The 21,310-nt window shown below is 43.8% G+C and overlaps 1 protein-coding gene across 1 annotated transcript in view; it reads right to left on the bottom strand.

Moving 5' to 3' along the window:
• DDX31 (DEAD-box helicase 31) overlaps window positions 1-21,310 on the bottom strand; it is a 68,636-nt gene that overhangs the window by 13,298 nt on the left and 34,028 nt on the right. Inside the window, exons 17-19 of the mRNA XM_050926631.1 lie at window positions 12,944-13,025; window positions 7,384-7,495; window positions 3,281-3,461 (exon numbers count right to left, since the gene is read on the bottom strand). Coding sequence (XP_050782588.1) covers window positions 3,281-3,461; window positions 7,384-7,495; window positions 12,944-13,025 — 375 coding nt within the window. The remainder of the gene's footprint in view (window positions 1-3,280; window positions 3,462-7,383; window positions 7,496-12,943; window positions 13,026-21,310) is intronic.

Raw genomic sequence — 21,310 nt, 5'->3', positions numbered from 1 at the left:
GGCCTATTTACACCAGCTAGGTGTCTGGCCCTGGGTGCCTAAAGTCAGACACCTAAATTCTTGTGAAACCACTTCAGCAGCCTGATTTTCAGAGCCCAAGTCACTGGGTATTGTGAGTACTCAGAACCTCGGACAATCAGCCCTGTTGTTTATGTGCCTAACGTTGGAAATGTGAGTTTGGTGACACACCCAAGGCTGCAAAATAGCAGATAAGGGAACAGAACAGCTAGGAGTTCTGAATTCCATTCTTCTGCTTTGACAATGACAATTTGTTACTTAGACTGCAGTAGTGCTGAGAGGCCAGTAATGCTAAGTGCTATGCAAACATGTAGCAAGAAGATGGCCCCTGCCCAGAAGAGGTTACAGTCTAGGTTTAAGATGAGAGGCAGATATGACAAACAGATGACAGGAACGCGAGGTAACAGTGCGACAATAGTGATAAGCAACGGTCGCAGCATGCCTGCTGCCTAACCACCGTCAAGTGTTTTGTAGGTCTCGAAGGGTTCTATGGAGAGATGCCAGGGAGGATAATGTCTTGCAGATGCAGGGAGATCCTTGAATGTGTAAGGGACAGTGCATGGGGGAAAGCACCGACACTGCTTGCTGGGAAATCTGACAAATAGGCCATCAGTGTAGGCATCACCAGCAGAATGGAGGTGGGAGTTTACATTTCTGTAGCACAGAAGAGAGGATAAATGGGATGGGAATATGCCATGAAAACGCTTAGAAGTGAAGACCAGTCGTTAGTGCTTGAAGCGGTGGAAAAAGGGGAGCCAGTGGAGGGCACAAAGAGGGAGTGCTATGGTCTCAAAGCAAGCCAGGAAGACCCTTTCTGCAGCAGCAACGGGGGGAGAGGAGGCTGCATTTGCCGAGGCCAGAGAGGAGGAGGTTGCAGTGGCTGAGCCGGGATATAAATGTTTGCTAATGCAGCCTCACTGCTAATGAACAAGAGAGTCACTTCTTAAAAAATTGAAAGTGAAAGAGTTCATCTCCTCACCATGCCTTCAATGCCAGTGCTTCCCCATCCAATGTAGAACACCAGCCACGAGAGACTACATTAAACTAGGTCGGTGAGATGCTACAGGAGAATTATTTCTGAACATGTGGGAAAACCATGGTCTCCGCTTCTGAATGCCCAGAGGGCCAGCCTGGGAAGGTGTATTGTGGAACATAGTATTTGCACTGTATACAAAGTAACATGCAAAGCAAATCAATTGCTCTAAGCACCCCGCTGACTTTGGGATACTCTTCAGGAATCAGTTCAAGTGAAAACTATAATCTCTTGCAAACATTTAGAGTGAGGGCCTTGGCCCAGAGAATATACCTCCAGGAGGGAGAAGGGGGTAGTGAGCCTCTGGAACAGTGGTTCTCAATCTGTGGCCCATGGGCTACTTGCAGCCCAATCAGCACAGACCTGCAGCCCATGTGACATCCTCAGGGCCATACAAGTAGTATCAGATGTGGCCTGCAATGGTAAATAAGTTGAGAACCACTGCTCTAGGAGGTGCTAGAGCATGGCAGCGGTGGGAGACCAAATAACTGTCAATGGGAGAGAAAGATTCCAAGTTGTGAAATTTGTCACGTTCTGCACTGTGTCCTGGAATGTTCACAGCATCCTTTGTATCCCGTTCCCTCTGCCTGCCTGCCCCTACAACTCCCGACACACACACTTCTGGCAGGTTCGTTTCCTCCTCACATGAATTCTTCAAAGGGGGGAGAAAAAACTCCCAATCAAACCACGACCTTCCCGGTTAAAAGGCCAGCTGGAGATGGTGTTTTCACAGAGGTAAAAAGTGCCAGGAAAATAGAAATAAAACAACTGCAGAAAACTCAGAGCTACTGGGTGCAGAGTTGGTGATCCACATAGGAGCATCTTCATGCTTCTAAACTGAACTCAGAAAAGGTGATATTTACTGCAAGCCAAAATACAAGGTAATTTAATTTGTTTTCTTTTTTTTTTAAAGCCTGAGCGCCCACACAAACACCCAGTTCAGCCGTGTTTACTAATAAAGCTAATCAAAATAACACTTAGGACTAATAAAGGCTTTGGAAAAATAAACTAATTAAGTATACACTGCAATTAGCATTGGGGAAAACTGAGGCACAGAGCAATCACATAACTTGCCTAATCAAACAAATCAGTATCACAGCCAGAATTTCCTGGCTCCCAGTCCTATGTTCAGGATCGTTAGATCAGCCAGAAGCATTGCTTGTATTTATGAGACTCGTTTGGTCAAACACTGTCCATGGCCCAGGCAGTTCGCCTCGGCGGCACGCCCACTCTCCCACATCAGGCTTCAAGGTCGCTCTCTTGTCCAAGTCTCATGTGCAGCAGTGACATTACAGTGGGCCAGGCGACAGTGACACACATCCACAGACCAAGCCCAGTTTTGCCAATGCCTTTTGGATCACGCAGCAGAAGTGAATAGCTCTGCATGGCGAACACCCAAGGATTTATTTCAGAATACAATCAGTTAATCTGAAAGGGGGAAGCATGTTCATTTAAAGAACTACATCAGAGAGGCAGAGATCCTAAGAGGCCAAATAAAACAGCACCTCTCTCCCCCTGCATGCTCATTAGCAGATTCATGGGGAAACTTGCCACACGGCCAAGCCTCAGTGCAGCTGAGCGCCGGGCAGATGTGACACGGTTAAGCCTTGTAGGCAGAGAGGGGGTCAGGAATTCTGCCTCTTAACAACTGCCCAGAGGCACAGTGTATCGTCTACTCAATGTGGGCGCTCAGTAGCACTCTCAGGTTATCTAATGGCCAAATGAAGTCCTCAGATGAGTTGCCCTCTGCTCAGAGCAGGTAATGCTTTTCCTAAGAGCCACCCACTGCATCCCACAGCCTCGCGAGTGACTTTTGGGTAGCAAGTCATTCAACAGCCCAGGACCTCTCCATGACCCCAGACCCCAGCACAGCGTGTAAAAAGGAGGGTGGCTGTTATTAAAGCAGAAGTCAATAGGGCAAACAAAAAACGTGAGCCCTCTTGAAGCAGCTCTTTCCACTGCAAACAGAAGCTATCAGGCCTTTTTCTTTTCTCTCTCCTGGGGGAGGCTCCTGACTGATTGGGTGGTGGGACATTGTGTTGACAGTAGAAAGAGTGGACCCAGAGGGGCAGGTGGTTTATGCATCCTCGTCTCCATCTTTCTGTTCTTCAATTTATCCCAGTTTTCTCCCATTATTTCTCAGCCCCGTTGGTGGAAAACATTCAAACCAGGGGTCAAAACGACATGCTCATGAGGTGGCCCTGGCTCCAGAGAGCTGGATCTTCCTACCTTTTTGGTTGCAGTTTGGTTTTCTTTCCTGGACTGGCAGCCATGGAGGCGCTGAGGTTCTGAGGGGCATCTCTCAGCCCAAAGCTCTTGGCCACATGGCCCAGGTGGAGGGATTTGATGTGGAAGATGTGCTTCAGGGTCTTGGGGTAGGTGGTGTAGGAGCGAAGGAACGACTGCAGTGCTGTGAAGAACAGAGAGAGAGAGTTATGTTTTCCACCACATTCTGGATTTTTTTTTTAAACCTACACCATCCTGCCTGTTTCAGCTGAAAGGATGTTGCCAAGCCATTTGTGACACCCTGGATATCAGCTCTAGGAATGGTTGGGATACTAAAAATACGTGAAGTATTAGTGCCCAATCCCGTGGGAGGAGGAAAGTTGTGAGGCGAGAAGTTGGGAGCAGAAAAGAAGTGACATGAAGATACACTAGATTTGCACAGGTCTGCCTCTTCTAAACGCTGGCCCCCTGTCGGACAGAGCGGTGGTCTTCAACCGGCTCAGGAACTGAGCTGGTGACCTCGTCCAGTAGAAGCTGAGAGAGGGGAGGTAGGAGGCAGAAGAAGACAGGAAGGCAGTGGGATGAAGAGAGGCAGAGAAGGGGTTGTGAGGAGGGTCAGGGGCAGACTCCTCCGGTACCAGCAACCTATAAATTCTTTGCCAGTCACCAGCTAGTCCCTTAGAAATACTTGAGAGACACATGGACTTTCCATTTCATCACCAGGCTGAGAACAGAGCTCGCCTTTTAAAAGAGAAAAAAAATCCAGTAGTATGTACATTTCCTTAGAGTCTTTACCCCTCTAATGCCTTCCTCAGATGTCACTGCTCTAAGAACAAGCCTCATGAATAGCAACACTGCAAACCACACCGGTGGCTATCCCAGAATGCTAAGCGCACCCACACCTCAGGCTGCAGCTTTCTTTTCTGCTATTGGGACACTCTTTGACTGAGGCTCACTCCCGTCTCCCAAAATCCCCTGCTCGGCTCACTAAATCTCCCATTCGCTGCTCCCATTCAGACCTGCACCGACAGCCCCTCTCAGTCCCTGACGGCAGCAAGCTCTAAACTCTAACCTCCCATGCCCTGGCTTGTTGAGCCACTGGACCAGCAAGTTTGCCCACAGCTTAAATCTAATCTCTCAGCAGCAGCAGGAGCTTGGAGTTTATGAACAGTAATAAAAATGTCATTTTAACAGCTCAGCTCCTGGAAGGACCCTGGGAATCCATCAAAGCTCTGTTTACTGAGTAAAGCGAACGCCTTTTCCCAATCGATGAGAAGAAACTCAGGTGAATCCTTCGCACCCCTCCCCTGATTTCCTATCGGGAGTCTTTTAGGGACATCTGAACAACTAAGGATCAGTATTTTCGGAGAGGATGCTTAACATTGCAAATGCCCAGTCTGCAGGAGGGGCCCTCGATAAGACACCAAGAGCAATAAGGGCCCAGTTGAAAGCTCTCAAAATCCAAATGCTCCTGCTCTCTCTCTATAAGCTACTGGGTTAAATTCACTCCTGCTGTAAGGTGTAACTCCCATGAAAAATTTCACAGCAGCTGCACCCACTTACATCAGCTCAGAATCTGGCCCACCAGCTATTTCACTCTCATCAAAGCTATAAAGCCCCTTACAGCACTCAAAGTGCTTGGATCCCACGGATCTTGGGGAGCCAATCTTTTTGGAAGCAGCCTGTAATCAAACACTGGATGTTACAACTGACTAGGTCAGAAAATGCAGAAAAGGGAAACAAATGCACTGCTGGCATGGTTTCCAGTGGATTGTCTGCCATGAAGGCAAAAGCCAGCTGCAATGTTAATTATTCATGATTCCTGGCTTGGAAGGGGAGGAAGAAGGGAAGCCAGTCAGTGATGGAAAATTTGCATTTGCAGATAGCGGAACAGGAGATGGGGGGCAGGCAGCCCTAGGTCAAGACAAACAGTGGATGCATCATGTTTCAACATTTCATGACATTCTGTACGGATTTCCCCACAGCAGCCATCAAAAGTCATCAGCCCGTAGCTCAGCAACAAGAGTGCATGTATAGAGTTACACTGTGCTGGCGCAGACATGGATCTGTTTTGTACAAGACTCAAGCCCATTCAGTTGTTTCCTTTTGTCAAAGTATATTAGAGATAGCATGGTCTGGAGACATGAGCAGGGCACTAGGGCCCAGGATTATTGGATTCTATTCCCAGCCCTTCTGCTGACGCTGCATGACCACTTGTAAGTCAGGGAACGGCTCTCGGCCTCAGAGTTTCCTCAGCTGTAAAATGGGGATAACTGGGGACACTCACTGGCGTGTCAAGAAGCCTAGTTGGTTAGGATCAAGAATTTGATCAGGGAGGAGGGTTTGGTAATGAGCTTTGAGATACTTGGTTAAAATCCATAAAAGTACTATAGCGTCAATCAAGCAGTTCACAGCAACACTCACGACAGCGAGGCTGGTTATTACATTTGGCAAATCTCTAGCACCTTCCATCCAAGGAGCTCAAAGTGCTTTAAAACATGAATGAATTAAGCCTCCCAGGCCTCCAGAGGAGGGAGGCAAGAATTTAAAGGCGAAAACGAGGCAGAGAGATACTCTATGACATGCCCAAGGTCAAAGCCAGGGCCAGAACCCGAGAATTCCCAGTTCCTTGCTCATCATCATCCTGATGCATGCCATTTAAAATTACAGATTAGGGCAGGTAGATCTACTACTAACCACGATTCCTTCACTATGTCCTTACTTGAGAAGCTAGCAGGACATTCAGAAGATAGCAGCTCTGCTCTCTTGGCAACAGACCCAGCCATTTGTCTTAAATTTAATACAACAGCCTTGAATCCTGAATTTACATTATATATCGGGAACATCTTCTCCCTCCCCAGCATGTACCGTTACAAGATGGTGCTCTCTGATCACTTTCTTTATTTGTACCTTGAAACGGAATGATCTTTTCTGGCAGACGTTACCATCCACAAGGAAAGTATTTCACTTTTATCGTGAGTTTTTTGTTTCGGTAAGAATGACTCAGATTGTGAATAACTCAGTACACAGAGTGAATTCATAAAGACCCCTCCTCTCTCCGAAGTCAATGGTAATTCTACCGAAGTCAGGACATCAGTATTTAGCTCATACCTGAGTGGGATGGGAAGAAATTGACCAGGAGGTGAAGTGAGATGGAAGAAAGAGGGTTCAAAAGAAAATAATCTAGTTACATATTTACCCTAGAGCATAGGTGGTTCAGTTCCTTGAGTGCAGAATTGGGGTCCTCGAAAGGGTATCCAATATTAAGTTTGGGTAACAGCTAGTAATTTGCCTTGGACACTGTTTTCACAACAGGCACTTTGTTTTGCATGCACATTCCCCTGTGCCCCAGATTAGCCTTGTAGAACAGGAGGGCTGTACCAGTTCATGTTGTACCATCCCTTTGGTTTCTGCCAGGAGGCAGTGCATGAGTGCAGGATCTCTGGCCACTCCCATGGCAATTTCCCCCCAGAGCAGATGCAATCTCTTGCCCCCTGTCCCCCTGCCATATTCTCAAATCTAGGTATAGATGGTAAAAACTCACTGCATTGCTCTGTGCCATACTTTACATATCCTACCTGGCAGATTTGTACATAAAGATTCAATAATAATTGGTTATCAGCAATTGTGCTTCCTCTGCTATTGCTGCTTCCCTCCATGCACACATGTACACACACACGTACACATATCAAATGGAAATATATCCTTGGATAAGGGCTGCTAGGCATCTCTTCCAAGACATTCTGTCTCACTGGGTCAAATGTATCCCTGGTGTAAACAATGGATTCAATGCAGTTACAACCAGGATGAGGTTAGCCTGTTGCCTCTGACCTTCCCCTTGTAACACAAAACCTAGACACTCACGTGACTGGGTCAGAGCTCCCTAGATGCAAATCCTAATGAAAGCCAAGACTGAACTTCATTTGTGCATAATACATGAAAGCAAGAAATTAACATTTAATATCGTTATAAAGCCTTCTACATCCATTTCAACCCCCCTTAGAGACACTTCTGCTAGGCCTTTCCCCCAAAGCCCACTCCGTCAGAGGGGAACCCTTGCCGTTTGTATAAGCCATTCAGTAATAAGTTTAAAGAAATCTACTGACCTTTCTTTGCCCACTGGACAGTTCCCTCACCGGAGTGCACATAATTTTCAAATTCCGTCTGCAAGACCGTTGCCCGTTCCCGCACTTCCTGGGGGTTCGTGCCATGGGATTTCTAGGAGGGCGGTGGGAGATTAAAGGAAAGACAGAGTTTGAGTCAGGAATAATGAAGCAGTTTAGAATAGATTTAATAACAGTAAAATCACACAGTAACCACCCCGGGGCCAACGAGGGTAATCCTCTCAATATTACAAGGGAAAAAAATATGTATAGATAAAGATGTTGAAGTCAAAGCAACCAGTGAGCACCGCTTCGTGAAGGGAGCAAATCAGGTTTAATTTTGTGTTTTCTAACACCTATCACATATATTTTCCCCTCTCTCCTGCTAGCAGCCACTTTGGATTCACCGATTCAGCTTCCAATCTTGATTACAGCAGAGTCAGTCTGGAGTAACTCCATCCAGATCAGTGGAGTTACTCCAGACTGACACCACTGGGCCCAGTTTTCTCTTGTGTTTTAAAATGATATTATTCTAAGTAAGACAGGGAGTAAATCAAATCAATCAATCAATCCATATAACCAGTCCCGCCCTAGAACAATGAATTAAACCATCCACATTCGTTCTCTCTCATTCCCTATCAACTTCCTGCTCCTTATTCTCATCTTCACTGATCTTCTTCTCCCTACATTTCCTTTTTTATTCCCATCTACTTCCCAGGACCCTCCATCCGAGCTGCTCTCTCCACTTCTTTCTTCCACTCCTGGCCTATCACCTTCCTAGACCATGAACAATCTCTTCCTTCCTGCACCCTAAGTGCCCTCTCCACTTCCTTCCAGAGAGCCCCTGTTATGCAATGAAGTCTCTGCACTTTCCCATGCGTGAACCATTGTCCTATGTATTGCATCTGTGCATGGTAGACAAGAGGCTCTAGTCAATTTACTGGATTTTGGGGAAAAAAGGTCTCTATATAATCTCCAAGCTACAAAGCACAGAAGACCAAATTCACTTCTGGTGATACAGGGTGCAAGGCTGACTTCAATGCTGTCATGTCTGCTTACACCTGTGGAGAACTGAATTATTAACAATAACTAATCTGATGAGCTATTTCGCAGTCGAGGGTCCATGTAAGGATTTAATATGTCAGAAGTGGAGCCACCTCACCAAAGCGGACATTTGTCATTGTCATTATCAAGTTTCTACTGATGTGAAACATAAAACTTTTTTTCTCTCCCCTTCCCACTCTCTCCACTTTTTCTTTTGTTAAGCCTCATAGGCGGCATAGAGTGTCACCTTCCCAGCGTTTTTAATATGAATGTGAAATTAGCGAGGTTGCCCTTTCCCCTGGCGGACAGAATCCTCTGTTATTAAAAAGTAAAGCACTTTAATAATGAAAACTTTTTCTCTTTTTCCTGTGTTTTAACTGTTTAAAATTAATGAGAAGGGCATAACAGTTGTCAAAGCGATATTGAAAGCCGGGTAGCCAGGACCGAATAAGCATGAAAATCCCTCCAGAGTGTTAAATAAACAGTGCTTCAGCCCTCTCCGAATCCCTCTGTTGGTTATTGTATACATTCTGTAACAGCACTCAGAATAGATCTGAGCGCTGGGGAGGCAGAAAGGTTTCAGAATTCCAATAAAGGCCTCAAATTAAAGACAGCCTGGTGCGAATTCCAGGAGAAAATTAAAGAGACCTCAAGCTTAAGTGACAGGTGACTTGCTTCTGTGTCACAACTGTCAGGGGATTTAGTGATAATATGGCAATATATTACAAAGGACTTTTCTTATTTCCCCCTTTAGGCTTCAAAATGAGGCATCTCTTCTTGCTGGTGGAAGGGGGGGGGGGGAGTAAGACTAAAACGAGGGATAAAAACTAGTGCATAATTTCCAAAGTGTGAGGTCAGCCCAAGAAAAATAAATCAAAAAAAGCAAATGGAAGAAAACTTAACGTCCTTAGAAAACAGCTTCCCCCCGGTTCTCTTTCCTCCTCTCCTATCCCTCTCAACCCCACCAGAAAGATTTCATTTTAAACTTCCCCCCTAATGAGCATGAAGAAATCTGGGTTTTGATTCCTGCCTTCCAGGGAGGTTGGTATTAAAAAAAAATAAAAAAATCTAAATTTAAAACTGACTCAGAGTCGAGCAGTGTAAAAAAGACCCCACCGTACACCACTGTCTGAGGCTGTGGTCAGATAAAACGAGTGAATTGGCAGCTACAAGCAAGTCTGCATCCTTTACACACCCGAGTAAATCTCATTCCTGAGAATATCCCTGTTAAAGTCAGAGAGATAATACACCTGAAGCCCTTCTATCATATGCCAAGGCCCAAAAGATAACGTATTGCAGTATTTGCTTGGCTGTTTCTTCTTCTACATATATTTACTGCCTCACTTAGTGGAATCAACCTTTGTAACTCACGGATGCTGCACTGTGTGTTCCGTGTATGTATGTGCTATGTTACAGACTCTGCCTCATTTACGAAAGCTTCTACTACTCTTGTGTTTGTACAGTGCCTTGCGCACTGGGACCACATTCTTAGCTGGTCCAGAGGCACTGCCATAATAAACATAATTAATAAATAATAATATACACAAAGAGCAACTAATTTTATTTGCACATTTCATGACATCACAGAAAAAAAAAGCAACCATGCTAAAAAAGAAAAAAGATACATTCTCTATTTCATAAGAGAGAAACGTATGTCTGTTAAGACTGGTTTTTTTTGGGGACGGATACTGGAAATCTCCAAGTTCATTAAGGAAAAGGGTTAATAGAAACTAGAACAGGAGGGATTTTCTTATAGTTAAAAAAGAAGGGGGGGCATAATATGTCTTGCTTCTGTGATACTTGAAAACAAAATGAAGGATGTTGTTTTAATAACTTTTTTTGCTTGGCTGATTCCGACCCTCTTGCACAGCCCCCAGAACCCACCAAGGTATTTTTTTCTACCCCTCCCCCCGTAAAAGTTGAAAGATCAAATTTATTCTCTTTGTAGGTGGGTGAACAGTCACGCACCCAGATGTAGCCACATATATATTTTGTGTGTCTAAATATAAAATATACATTTTAGAGGCACTTCAGCTCACTCCCCAGTTGCTCACAGGAGCCCAAAAAAGTGTGTTCCAAAAGGGTATTTATAATGGACTTCAGTCAAGGCGGTGAGAGACGAAAAGCATTATAACGAGGACTCTGTGTGCAGGAGTATCACATATACATGACTCCATGCGTGGAGAGCTGATAAAGTAAAGAGAACTCTGTAACTTGCAAGCAGCAAAGTCATGACTGGGATAGGTCAGATCCTTCATAACAAGTGGAAATTAAAAGTTGCAATCGCTGTCTGTTCCACATCCAGTCTATTCTGTTCCTCGTTTGCTGTACTGGCTCTATGGAAAAGTCCTACAGCATTTAGTAGGGGATGATAACCTTTCCATAGACCTTTTAGAAATCACTTTATAGAATTTGAGAGAGAATTAGATCCCTGATAGAGAATGCTACAGGCTGCCATAGAAAGGACTGCATCCTCTATTACATTTTATAGGCTTTTAAAGAGTAATGTCTATAGAATCCTGTTTAATGTCCATAGAACTATATTGGTTTCACCCTATTCAATTTTTCAGGACATTCCCATAACAAGATATTTCTTCTCTTGGTCACTGTCTTTTAAATCTGTGTCAGGCAACTTCCCACAACTAGGGTGAATCCCAGCTCCACTGAATTTAATGGAAAACTTCCCATTGTCTTAAATGGGGCCAGGATTACAACTTTAGACTGGCAAGCTCCTTGGGGAAGAGATCATCTTTTTGTTATACGTACCGCACCTAGCACAATGGTGTTCTCTAGACGCTACCACAAGTAATGAATGGAAATACTAACTAGTTTCCAAATATTGGTTTATTTTGGTGTGGTTAGCGGTTAGCCTTATTCTACAGATGGGGAAAATGAGGCACAAAGAGTTTGTTAAGGCCAATGTTTTCAAAAGTGGCCACTGATTTGAGAACCCTCAGTAGCTGGGTTCTCAATTCAATGCACCATGGGCCTGATTGTCATAAGCTTCAAAAGAGCTGCAATTGAAAAACCACACCAAAACCTTCCAGAGAAATATTTTCTCTTCCCAGCCAACACAATTACACTGGCCCAAGATGGGTTATATTCTGTCCTGGGCCAGTGCCAGGTTTTAAGTGGGATATCTTTAGAGCCAAAAGGGCTAGAAATTGGAGCTCTGTAATGTTGAAAGGGGATTCCAAGTCTCCAAGGGTACACCAAAAGCTTACTTCCAGGCAGAAGCGTGCACAGGAATAAAATATGACCATTTTTGGAGGGGCACATTCTGTGCCCCTGCTGCAGTCCCAGGGCTGAAGGAGCTGTCAGCTCCCCCCACAAACCTGTGGCCAGAGGAGTTCTGTGCCCCGCCGATTACTGGGGGGAAGGAGCATGCCCCTGCTTGCCCTCCCCCCGTGCAAGCCCCTGCTTCCAGGGATATTGGACTTCAAAGTAGTGACATTTTTATGCATAGAAAAGGTAATTTAGATAATTTTTAGAGAATGCAGCAATCCCAAACTCACACCAACAAATCCTTTATCCTAACACACAAGCTTATTAAACTACGTGTTTGTTAGACTACTTTACAGACCACACTCCTGAACAATAAGGATTTGTTCCAGTCAACATACAACAGAAAATTAAAAAAAAACCTGTATATACTGTATATTGACTCGAGGAAAGGGCCAGAAAGACATGGTTTTGAAGAGAAATGTCAGATGATCCACAGATCTTCATGGTAGAAGATGTATGGCATAACAGAAGGATGACTATTTTTCAAAGGCACTGGAACACCCACAGTTGCCGTCAATAGGAAACTTGAAGACCGCGCACAAGTTGAAAACTTTTGGCTGGTGTAAGGGAACGAGTGAACTGGCAAATTAATGAGCAAGTGGAAAAATAAACCTGGATAATGCTTGACTTTCACTCACATTCTATCTAAGACCTGGGCTCTTAAACAGCAGTACTCTCCAATTTGCTCTAATGACTGAGAGATCTCTTGCAAATGTCTACATTCTGTGAATTAGCAAGGAAGGAGCTGATCCAAAGCCCACCAATGTCAGTGGAAAGACTCCCATCTGCGGCAATGGGCTTTGGAGCAGGCCCTAAGCAAACAAAGGTGAAAATTAAAAAACCCTGGAGAACGCATCACAAAAATGTTTATTTACTTGGAGGACTGTTGTATAGTTTGTAATCACTTAGAATATTTCAGAATCTGCCAGCTAATGGACTGCAGTAGGTTTGTAAAAAAAGCAATGCAGTTTCTTTGCCATAAAAGCCCTCACTACGGCACGGCCTGCTGTGAAATCTTTGCTGAGAATTGTAAAGGGACATTTTGGAGCAAAACTTTCAAGGAACAGAGATTAGGAAGTGTGGAATAGCAAGGTTCAACTGTCATTTTGCACTGCCCATATCATGGGTTTGCTAATATCTTGTCTTAAAGAAAGAGAGCCAAGGAAAAGCTTATTTGTCATGCTTGGTTAGGAAATGTAAATTTAAGAAATTCTGAATCAGAATATTTGCTCACCTTGGTTCCCCATTGGTGCCCCTTGAAACGATCGTCTTTCATCAGGTTGGACAGAATATCCTCCATCTTCATTTCGGAGACACTGACACAGCAGAAAAGGAAACAAAAAAATGGTAACGTCTCATCTTTTCCCAAAGACAATGCACAGCTTTCTTTATGGCTATGTCTACACTGGCAATTGAACAACAAAACTTTTGTCTTTCAGAGGTGTTGACCCCCCCAATCCTCAAAAGACAAAAGTTTTGCTGCGACAAGTGCCAGTGTGAACAGTGCCGCTCGCTGGGAGTAGAAGTTTTTTGTCGGTGGGGAACCAACAAACAGTGGCTATATTGCGCGACTTTTAGGGGCATGGTTGTGGCAACACAGCCCTGTCACTAAAAGCTGTGTAGTGGAGACATAGCCTACTAAAGTTGACTCGCTTCCTCACCAAGGGGATCAGACATACCCAGTGATCCCCAAAACCTCACAGAATGGTAAAGCGGGGCAGAGGGGACCAAGGCCTAAAATCTCAGCCTGAGAATCTAGGCTCTGACATGATGTCTGATACGTTTTCTTAGTGCTTCTCACTCCCAACGAGTCTCACTTCAGCCACAATCTACAACATCATCATAACTGACACAGAACCTGGGAGATGTCTGAAGACCTGGAGCGAAATCTTTGTCCTACTGAAGTCAATGGGAGTCTTTTATATTAATTTCAACAGGGCCACGATTTTACTCATAATCTTGCTCCCATTAAACTGAAGGTCAAAACTAACACATACTTCAGTGGTGCAGGATGTAACATAACAGTAGCCATGGGTGGGAAGTGAAGAAGAACACTAGTCCATTGGAAGATTCTTGGCTCCCACCTACCACAAAGTCTTCAATAATTAGTACTTCCAATTTTAAGGTTTAACTGAAAATTATTAATTTAGTGCTATAGAAAAGAAGCAGAGTAACTGGGAAATATTAGTGTATTATGGAAAAAGTACCAGATAAAGTTTTCATATGGTTCCTATCCTCAGTAATTTTGAACTGGTCAGTTTTATAGTAATAATTAATAAGACTATGAACCTCTAACACACCTGGATGATCTGAAAGGACTTTAATAAACATTAAGATGACCTGCAAAAGAAAAGAATTGAGTTTGTGCGCTTGTGTGTGCATATATATGAGAAAGAAAAATTCATAGATTCAAGGCCAGAAGGGACCATTCTGATCATCTAGTCTGACCTCTGTATAATACAGGCCACAGACCTTCCGCAAAATAATTCCGAAAGAGCATCTTTTAGAAAAACATCTCATCTTGACATAAAAACTGTCAGTGCTGGAGAATCTACCAATACCTTCGGTAAACTGTTCTAACAGTTAATTACTCTAGCCATTAAACATGTGTGTCTTATTTCCAGTCTGATTTTGTCTAGCTTCAACTTTCAGCCATTGGATCATGTTATATCTTTTTTGCTAGACTGAAGAGTCCATAATTAAATATTTGTTCCTCAGGCAGGTACTTATAGACTGTAATCAAGTCACCCCTTAACCTTCTCTTTAAGTCTACGACTATAAGGCATGTTTTCTAATGTTTAATTCTTTAATCATTCTCAGGGCTCTTCTCTGAACCCTCTCCAATTTATCAACATCCTTCTTGAATTGTGGACACCAGAATTGGACGCAATATTCCTGCAGCAGTCACATTTATGCCCAATATAGAGGTAAAATAGCCTCTCTTCTCCTGCTTGATTCCACTGTTTATATATCCCAGAATTGCATTAGCTCTTTTGACCACAGAGTCAGACTGAGAGCTCATGTTCATATCCAACACAACCCCCAAATCCTTTTCAGAATCACTGCTTCCCAGGGCAGAGCCCCCCATTCCATAAGTATGGCCAATATTCTTTGTTTCTAGATGGATACATTTAGCCGTATTAAAATGCATATTCTCTGCTGGAATCCAGTTTATTTAGTGATTCATACTGCTCTGTATCAGTGGCCTGTCCTCTTCATTATTTACCACTGCCAATTTTTGTGTCATCTGCAAACTTTATCAGTGATGATTTTATGCTTTCTTCCAAGTCATTCATAATAATAGGGCCAAGAACCAACCCCTGGAGACTCCACTAGAGACACACTGCTAGATGGATACTCCCAATTTACAAAATGAGACACACCGGCTGGATGGATACTCCCAATTTACAATTACATTTTGAGAGAGAGAGAGAGAGACACATACACACACATACACACACACACACACACAGTTTTTTCCCCTCCCAGAAAAGAAAGTTTTTCTTTTTGCTTATTTTTTATTAGGCCTAATCTTTCCTTGTTTTAGTGGTGAACTCCTTAAAAGACTAGAGAACGTGAGGCCAAGCATTCGCAGCCCTCATGGGCAGAGTGTGTTCGACTCTAGCATAAGAAAGGTTTTCTCCCACGTTAACAACCCCCCCCCACCCCAATATTGTGTTGAAAAACAAATGCTGAAAAGCAGGTATAAGCATTCATAGGTCATATCTTGTGCCAATTGAGGCCAATGGACATTTTGGCTTCAGTAGGACCAATATTTGGCTGTATGAACAGTACCGTATTAAGAATTAAACCAACATTCTGTGAAAATTTGAGGGCTCAATACACGTTTTTTCTGTCACATTATGCAGTTGCTCCTCCACATTTTTCAACTTTAGCAAACTCTGTGCCTGTGTGAAAGCGTAGAGGGGCCCTTATTTTTAAATCAAAACATTCTAAATGTAACAAACAATTTTTTGGCCAAGTGCTTTTGCCTAATGCTGCCACGTGGAAGACTCCGGGTCACCACACAGACCCATCCTATTCCTCAGCTCAACAAGGTGTGGAGTGCATCCAAGTGTCCACTGGAACATACAAAGCATACTTCCAGGCAGGCAAGTCAACCTAGATACCATCTACATGGAGCTACTATTAGGTGGGTGCATAACTGGTTGGAAAACCATTCCCAGGGAGTAGTTATCAGTGATTCAGTCAAGCTGGAAAGACATATTGAGTGGGGTCTTGCAGGGATCAGTTCTGGGTCTGGTTCTGTTCAATATTTTTATCAATGATTTAGATAATAGCATAGAGAGTACACTTATAAAGTTTGCAGATGAGACCAAGGTGGGAGGGGTTGCAAGTGCTTTGGAGGACAGGATTAGAATTCAAAAATGATCTGGACAAACTGGAGAAATGGGTCTGAAGTAAACAGGATGAAATTCAATGAGGACAAATGCAAAGTACTCCATGTAGGAAGGAACAATCAGTTGCACACATACAAAATGGGAAATGACTGCCTAGGAAGGAGCACTGCAGAAAGGTGTCTGGGGGTCATAGTGGATCACAAGCTAAATATGAGTCAACAGTATAACACTGTCATAAAAAAAAGCAAACATCATTCTGGGATGTATTAGCAGGAGTGTCGTAAGCAAGACACAAGAAATAATTCTTCTGCTCTGCTCCACGCTGATTAGGCCTCAACAGGAGTATTGTGTCCAGTTCTGAGCGCCACATTTCAGAACAGATATGGAAAAACTGGAGAAAGTCCAGAGAAGAGCAACAAAAAAGATTAAAAGTCTAGAAAACATGAGCTATGAAGGAAGATTGAAAAAACTGGGTGCGTTTAGTCTGGAGAAGAGAAGACTGAGCAGAGACATGATAACAGTTTTCAAGTACATAAAAGGTTGTTACTAGGAGGAGGGAGAAAAACTGTTCTCCTTAGCCTCTGAGGATAGGACACGAATCACTGGGTTTAAATTGCAGCAAGGGAAGTTTAGTTTGGACATTAGGAAAAGCTTCCTAACTGTCAGGGTGGTTGAGCACTAGAATAAATTGCTTAGGGAGGTTGTAGAGTCTCCATCGTTGGAGAGTTTTAAGAGCAGGTTAGACAAACATCTGTCAGGATTGGTCTAGTTAACACTTAGTCCTGCCCTGAGTGCAGGGGACTGGACTAGATGACCTCTCCAGGTTCCTCCCAGTCCTAGATTTCAATGATACTATAAAGGCAGCCCATACAGCCTTGGGGTAGGTAACAAGCAGCCTCATTGTCACTCCACGACGATGCTCTTCGTGTGATTAAGGAGCTCCTAAAGGTCAGTCTAGTCTCAACCAGAAAGATGGATCACAGGACCTAGAGGCTAGGGGAAAAGAGTGGGATCAGCAGGATTTTTCCATGCTTCACCATCTCCCAAAACAAAACACTGTAAAGGACTTTGTTTTACTAGCTTGCAGCATCCATTTCCCAGCCAAGTTATTCCTCTTTCCCACTAGATCTTGCAATCATTACAACTGACTGCAATGTTACTCAGGTTAGGGCTGATCAGACACAGAGTCCCCATTGGATAAGCTCACTCACCAAGTCTAACATAGTCTCAGCAACCATTTTCAATGCCAGCCCTAAGACTTTATTTTCTTTCCTTTCTGGGATCACAGTTGAAAAAGTAAAACTTCAACATCTCTTCCCAATGCCCTGCCTGTTTGTGATCATTAAAAATCCCATGGAGCCTTTTGAAATAAAGGAGACTATCTGGTGCCATAGTCAAGCGTCACAAGGGGTGTTTATTTTCATGTAAAGCCAAAGTAGCTCCACCAAAGTCAACGGAGTTACTATGGATTTATACCTGTTTACAGGAGAGCAGAGTTTGGACCAGTATTTAGGAATCTTTCTGGATCAAAGGTGTCAGGAATGTAAGGATTCTGAAAGGTATTGTTTTTGTTTTCTTAAATTTGGTGCACCTGAGGATCTCAAAGCACTTTACAATAGGAATCATTCTCAATCCTCACAATACTCTGCAAGACAGGGATAACAGTAGTGACTTGCAGCTATGGAAGAAGAGGCACAGACAGTTTAAATAACTTTTCCCAGGTCACACAGAGAATCAATGGCAGAACCAGGAACGGAACACTAGCGTAAAGACTGACAGCTCCACAATTCACACTGCTAAATGCAAGCAAGGCACATGGGAAAGCTTGCCCCGACAGTTCTGCTTACGAACCTTGATCGTGACCTGCAGTACCACACTATCCCTGCTGTTTCAGTCCTACCCAGTTAAAGGAACCAAGGTCAACACAACTTCCTACAACATCAAGTTCATGACATGCCGAGGAAGGAGCAGAGCCAGTCCAGAGAAGTTATGATTTGGACCAAAGGGCTGTGAGTTATGGTTCTGCATTGGCCAATATCCCAGCCTATGTGGAATGCAAGAGTCAGCTCTTATGCAGCTAGGAAATCTTGCACAGAGAAGATTCCTTCACAGAGAATGTAGAGAAAGGAAAGGGGAGGGGGGAATGGAAGGAAGGGAAATGGAGCATAAAAAGACAACTGAGGATTTTTCTGTTTGTTTTTGAAAAGCATAACAGTAAATTAAAACATAAATGGCAACCGCTTAAGCAAGAGAAAGGCATTTCTCCCCATATCCCCAAAGGCTGCTCTGACACAGCTATGAATGAACATGTCAAGCCTTTGACATTGATTTGCCTGAGATATGTCACCCCCTTCTCCTCTCTCCTGGCGTGGTGCCAGCTCGCAGCCTTATAGCTATGCAAGCTCAGTTCACAGCGGGGAGCATCATGCAAAGGGGGAATGGGTGGATATGTAAGGGGGGGAACGACTCGTGCCTTCACGTGGATGTGCTTTCCTTCATAAATTAGTTAGGCAGCCGTTAGGAGAGAAAGAAATTATCTGATGGCTGTCGAAGCAGGTGTGGCTAGATTACACTTGAAGAAACTAAAAGAGACATAAGCAAAAAATATATATATCCATATCTCGCTGACTTTCTTATGCTTCTTGCTTCCTTCCTTTGAAGGAAAATCTTTTAGTTACACACAGGACTGAAGCAGACCATTTTGGAATCTAACCTTAAAAAGAAGAGGGAAATACATATGAAATGACAGGGAGGGAGGGAGGGGGGGAAGAGAGAGAGAGAGAGAGTGTTTCTGGCTAGGGAGGGAAAACGTAACATTAAATTACGCAAAGCAAGAAAACAAAGTTGCAAAGGAAACCATACAGCATTCCTGAATCCATTGGGTATTACCGTTCTCAGCAAAGCCAAAATGGAACGGTTTTGGCAAAGTCTAACTCCGCTCTGAGATTTTAGAAGCCAAATAATGACTTTAGGTACAGGTGAAAATTAACTGCGAGTGATTTCCGATGTCAACGGTAGTCATTCCTAATTCTGAAATAGATTTTCATTCAGGAACAAGCCGCAGCTGCTCTGATTGTTTATGACTGTCAACAGTTCTGAAACGAAGCCCAATGCCCACTGATGGAGGAAAAAATCTTCCTGGCCAGATCCTCAGCTGGCATAAATCAGCACAGCTCTGTTAATTTACACCAAAATTCCAGCGACCTGTCTTGTGCTTTGTCTTCCTAGAAACACACATTTTACCTAGTATTTTACATATTGACAAACCCATGGGGCTTTATTTAAAAGCCTATTTTAAGTTAAGCAAAGAAACAAAATACAAACCCAAACAACTTATGCAGGCTTCATAGAAAGATATAAAGAAGATCCAAGAACAAAAGTTATCATGGCAGTCCAGCGCCTCTTGTCTTTTGCCCTCTACCCTAATTTAAATTGTCAGGAATATCACCATAATGCTCAGTTTATGAAGTGTGGTGGCAATTCGTATGGATGGCACTTGCTGCCCTGAGCTTCAAGCTGCCTTTCAGAATCTTTCGGTAATTCATCAGCACTGCTCTCTAGTCTGTTTTCCCCTCACATATGCTGGCACGATGATTTGGAAGAGAACAAGATATGCCACTACATACAAGCCAAGCCACCCGCCTGTCCCAATTAGACACACATTTCTCCGATCAGGTAACTGTGGGTGAATTACACTCCACTCTTCTAGAGGCCCGTAATCCTATGGCAAGCAAGTTTTATTACGAGGATTATGTCGAAAAATCAGACAATATACTCAGTGTTATTTGGCTGTACTGATTTCAGAAGGGTTAAAATACATTCACACATACTTCCTCCGGTCAAGCTGAGGCACATAACACCTAAGGACACCCAATGAGCAGCGGCCAGCTCAACAACAGGTCTCCTTAGCTGGTATAACTGCTAGCAGGCTCAGGAGACACTGCTCCTTAAATTTGTCAAAAATACCCAAAGGGATGAAACTTTGCTAATTAAAATTAAAGTAAAATAAAAACAGGCAGTTTTACCTCTTTACCCCTTTCCCTCAAAGAAAAATGCAACTTTCCATCTGGAGTTAAAAACTCACGATAATGTGAGATTTCATTTTTAAAATGTCAGTGCTATTTGTTACATGGGGAAAAAAAAAACAAAAAAAACCACAACCCTGTCAGCTTAGCCCTCCTTGTCTTGCCGGTGTCTGCTTAATCTATCATTCCCTGGGACAATGGATGGCTCTTTGTTAGACCACTACATGGCTCACCACCTAGAAGAATCCGGCATTTGTTGTCAATGTTAGTTTATTTCAAGAATTCAAAACCAAATTAGAATCTGGGCAGCTCCACCCCATTTATACACCCACAATATAAAAGCCACTTCGTTTGTGTATCGTCGTTTATGGGTCTGCACTGCAGTGATCTGACTTGGCTGTTGTTCTGAACGACAAGAGACATTGATATGAGGAGCACAAGAAGGCGTGAACGTCCAAATGGTTCGGGACATGGTGGCAGAGTAAAGAGAGCTCCAAAGCAGCAATGATTAGCAAGGGTGGGGAGGATTCACTCTAGGATGCACAGCCCTGGTTAGAGGCAGACTCTTTCCCTCCTAAATTGTGAGGAAGACTTCAGTGTTCACAACAACTTCAGGACTGATGGCTCTCAGACACAGTACTTCTATTTATACACAAAGCAGGGAGAGGCAGTGCAAACTTCCCCCACCTCAATATGCACCTCATGTTGGGTCACCTCTAAGGGTCAGAAGGCAATTCAGTCTTCATGACATGTTCATCCTTGGTTTTATTCAGGAGGGAGCTGAGAGAGGGACTAACAGGGTAGTGGGTTTTGTGACATGGATGCTTGTCCATTGAGAGCTAAGACCTCCATAAATGGCTATTAGCCAGGAAGGGTGAAGAATGGTGTCCCTTGCCTCTGTTCATCAGAGGATGGAGATGGATGCAGGAGAGAGATCACTTGATCATTGCCTGTTAGCTTCACTCTTTCTGGGGCACCTGGCATTGGCCACTGTCGGTAGACAGATACTGGGCTAGATGGGCCTTCGGTCTGACCCGGTACGGCCGTTCTTATGTTCTTATTTCATGCAGACTGCTGAACAGCCATCCATACGTAGGCTCTTGGCATCCTTAGTAGCCTGTCTGGCCTTCCTCAGCCCTAGTTCCACATTTTTTGACTAGCCAGAGCTGGCAAGGAGACAGCCTATTCCCCGGGCTTTGCCAATACACCTCACTC

The sequence above is a fragment of the Gopherus flavomarginatus genome, chromosome 17 (assembly GCF_025201925.1).
Source record: "Gopherus flavomarginatus isolate rGopFla2 chromosome 17, rGopFla2.mat.asm, whole genome shotgun sequence".
Taxonomy (NCBI): Eukaryota; Metazoa; Chordata; order Testudines; family Testudinidae; genus Gopherus; species Gopherus flavomarginatus.
This window is presented reverse-complemented; position numbering and strand designations above follow the sequence as displayed.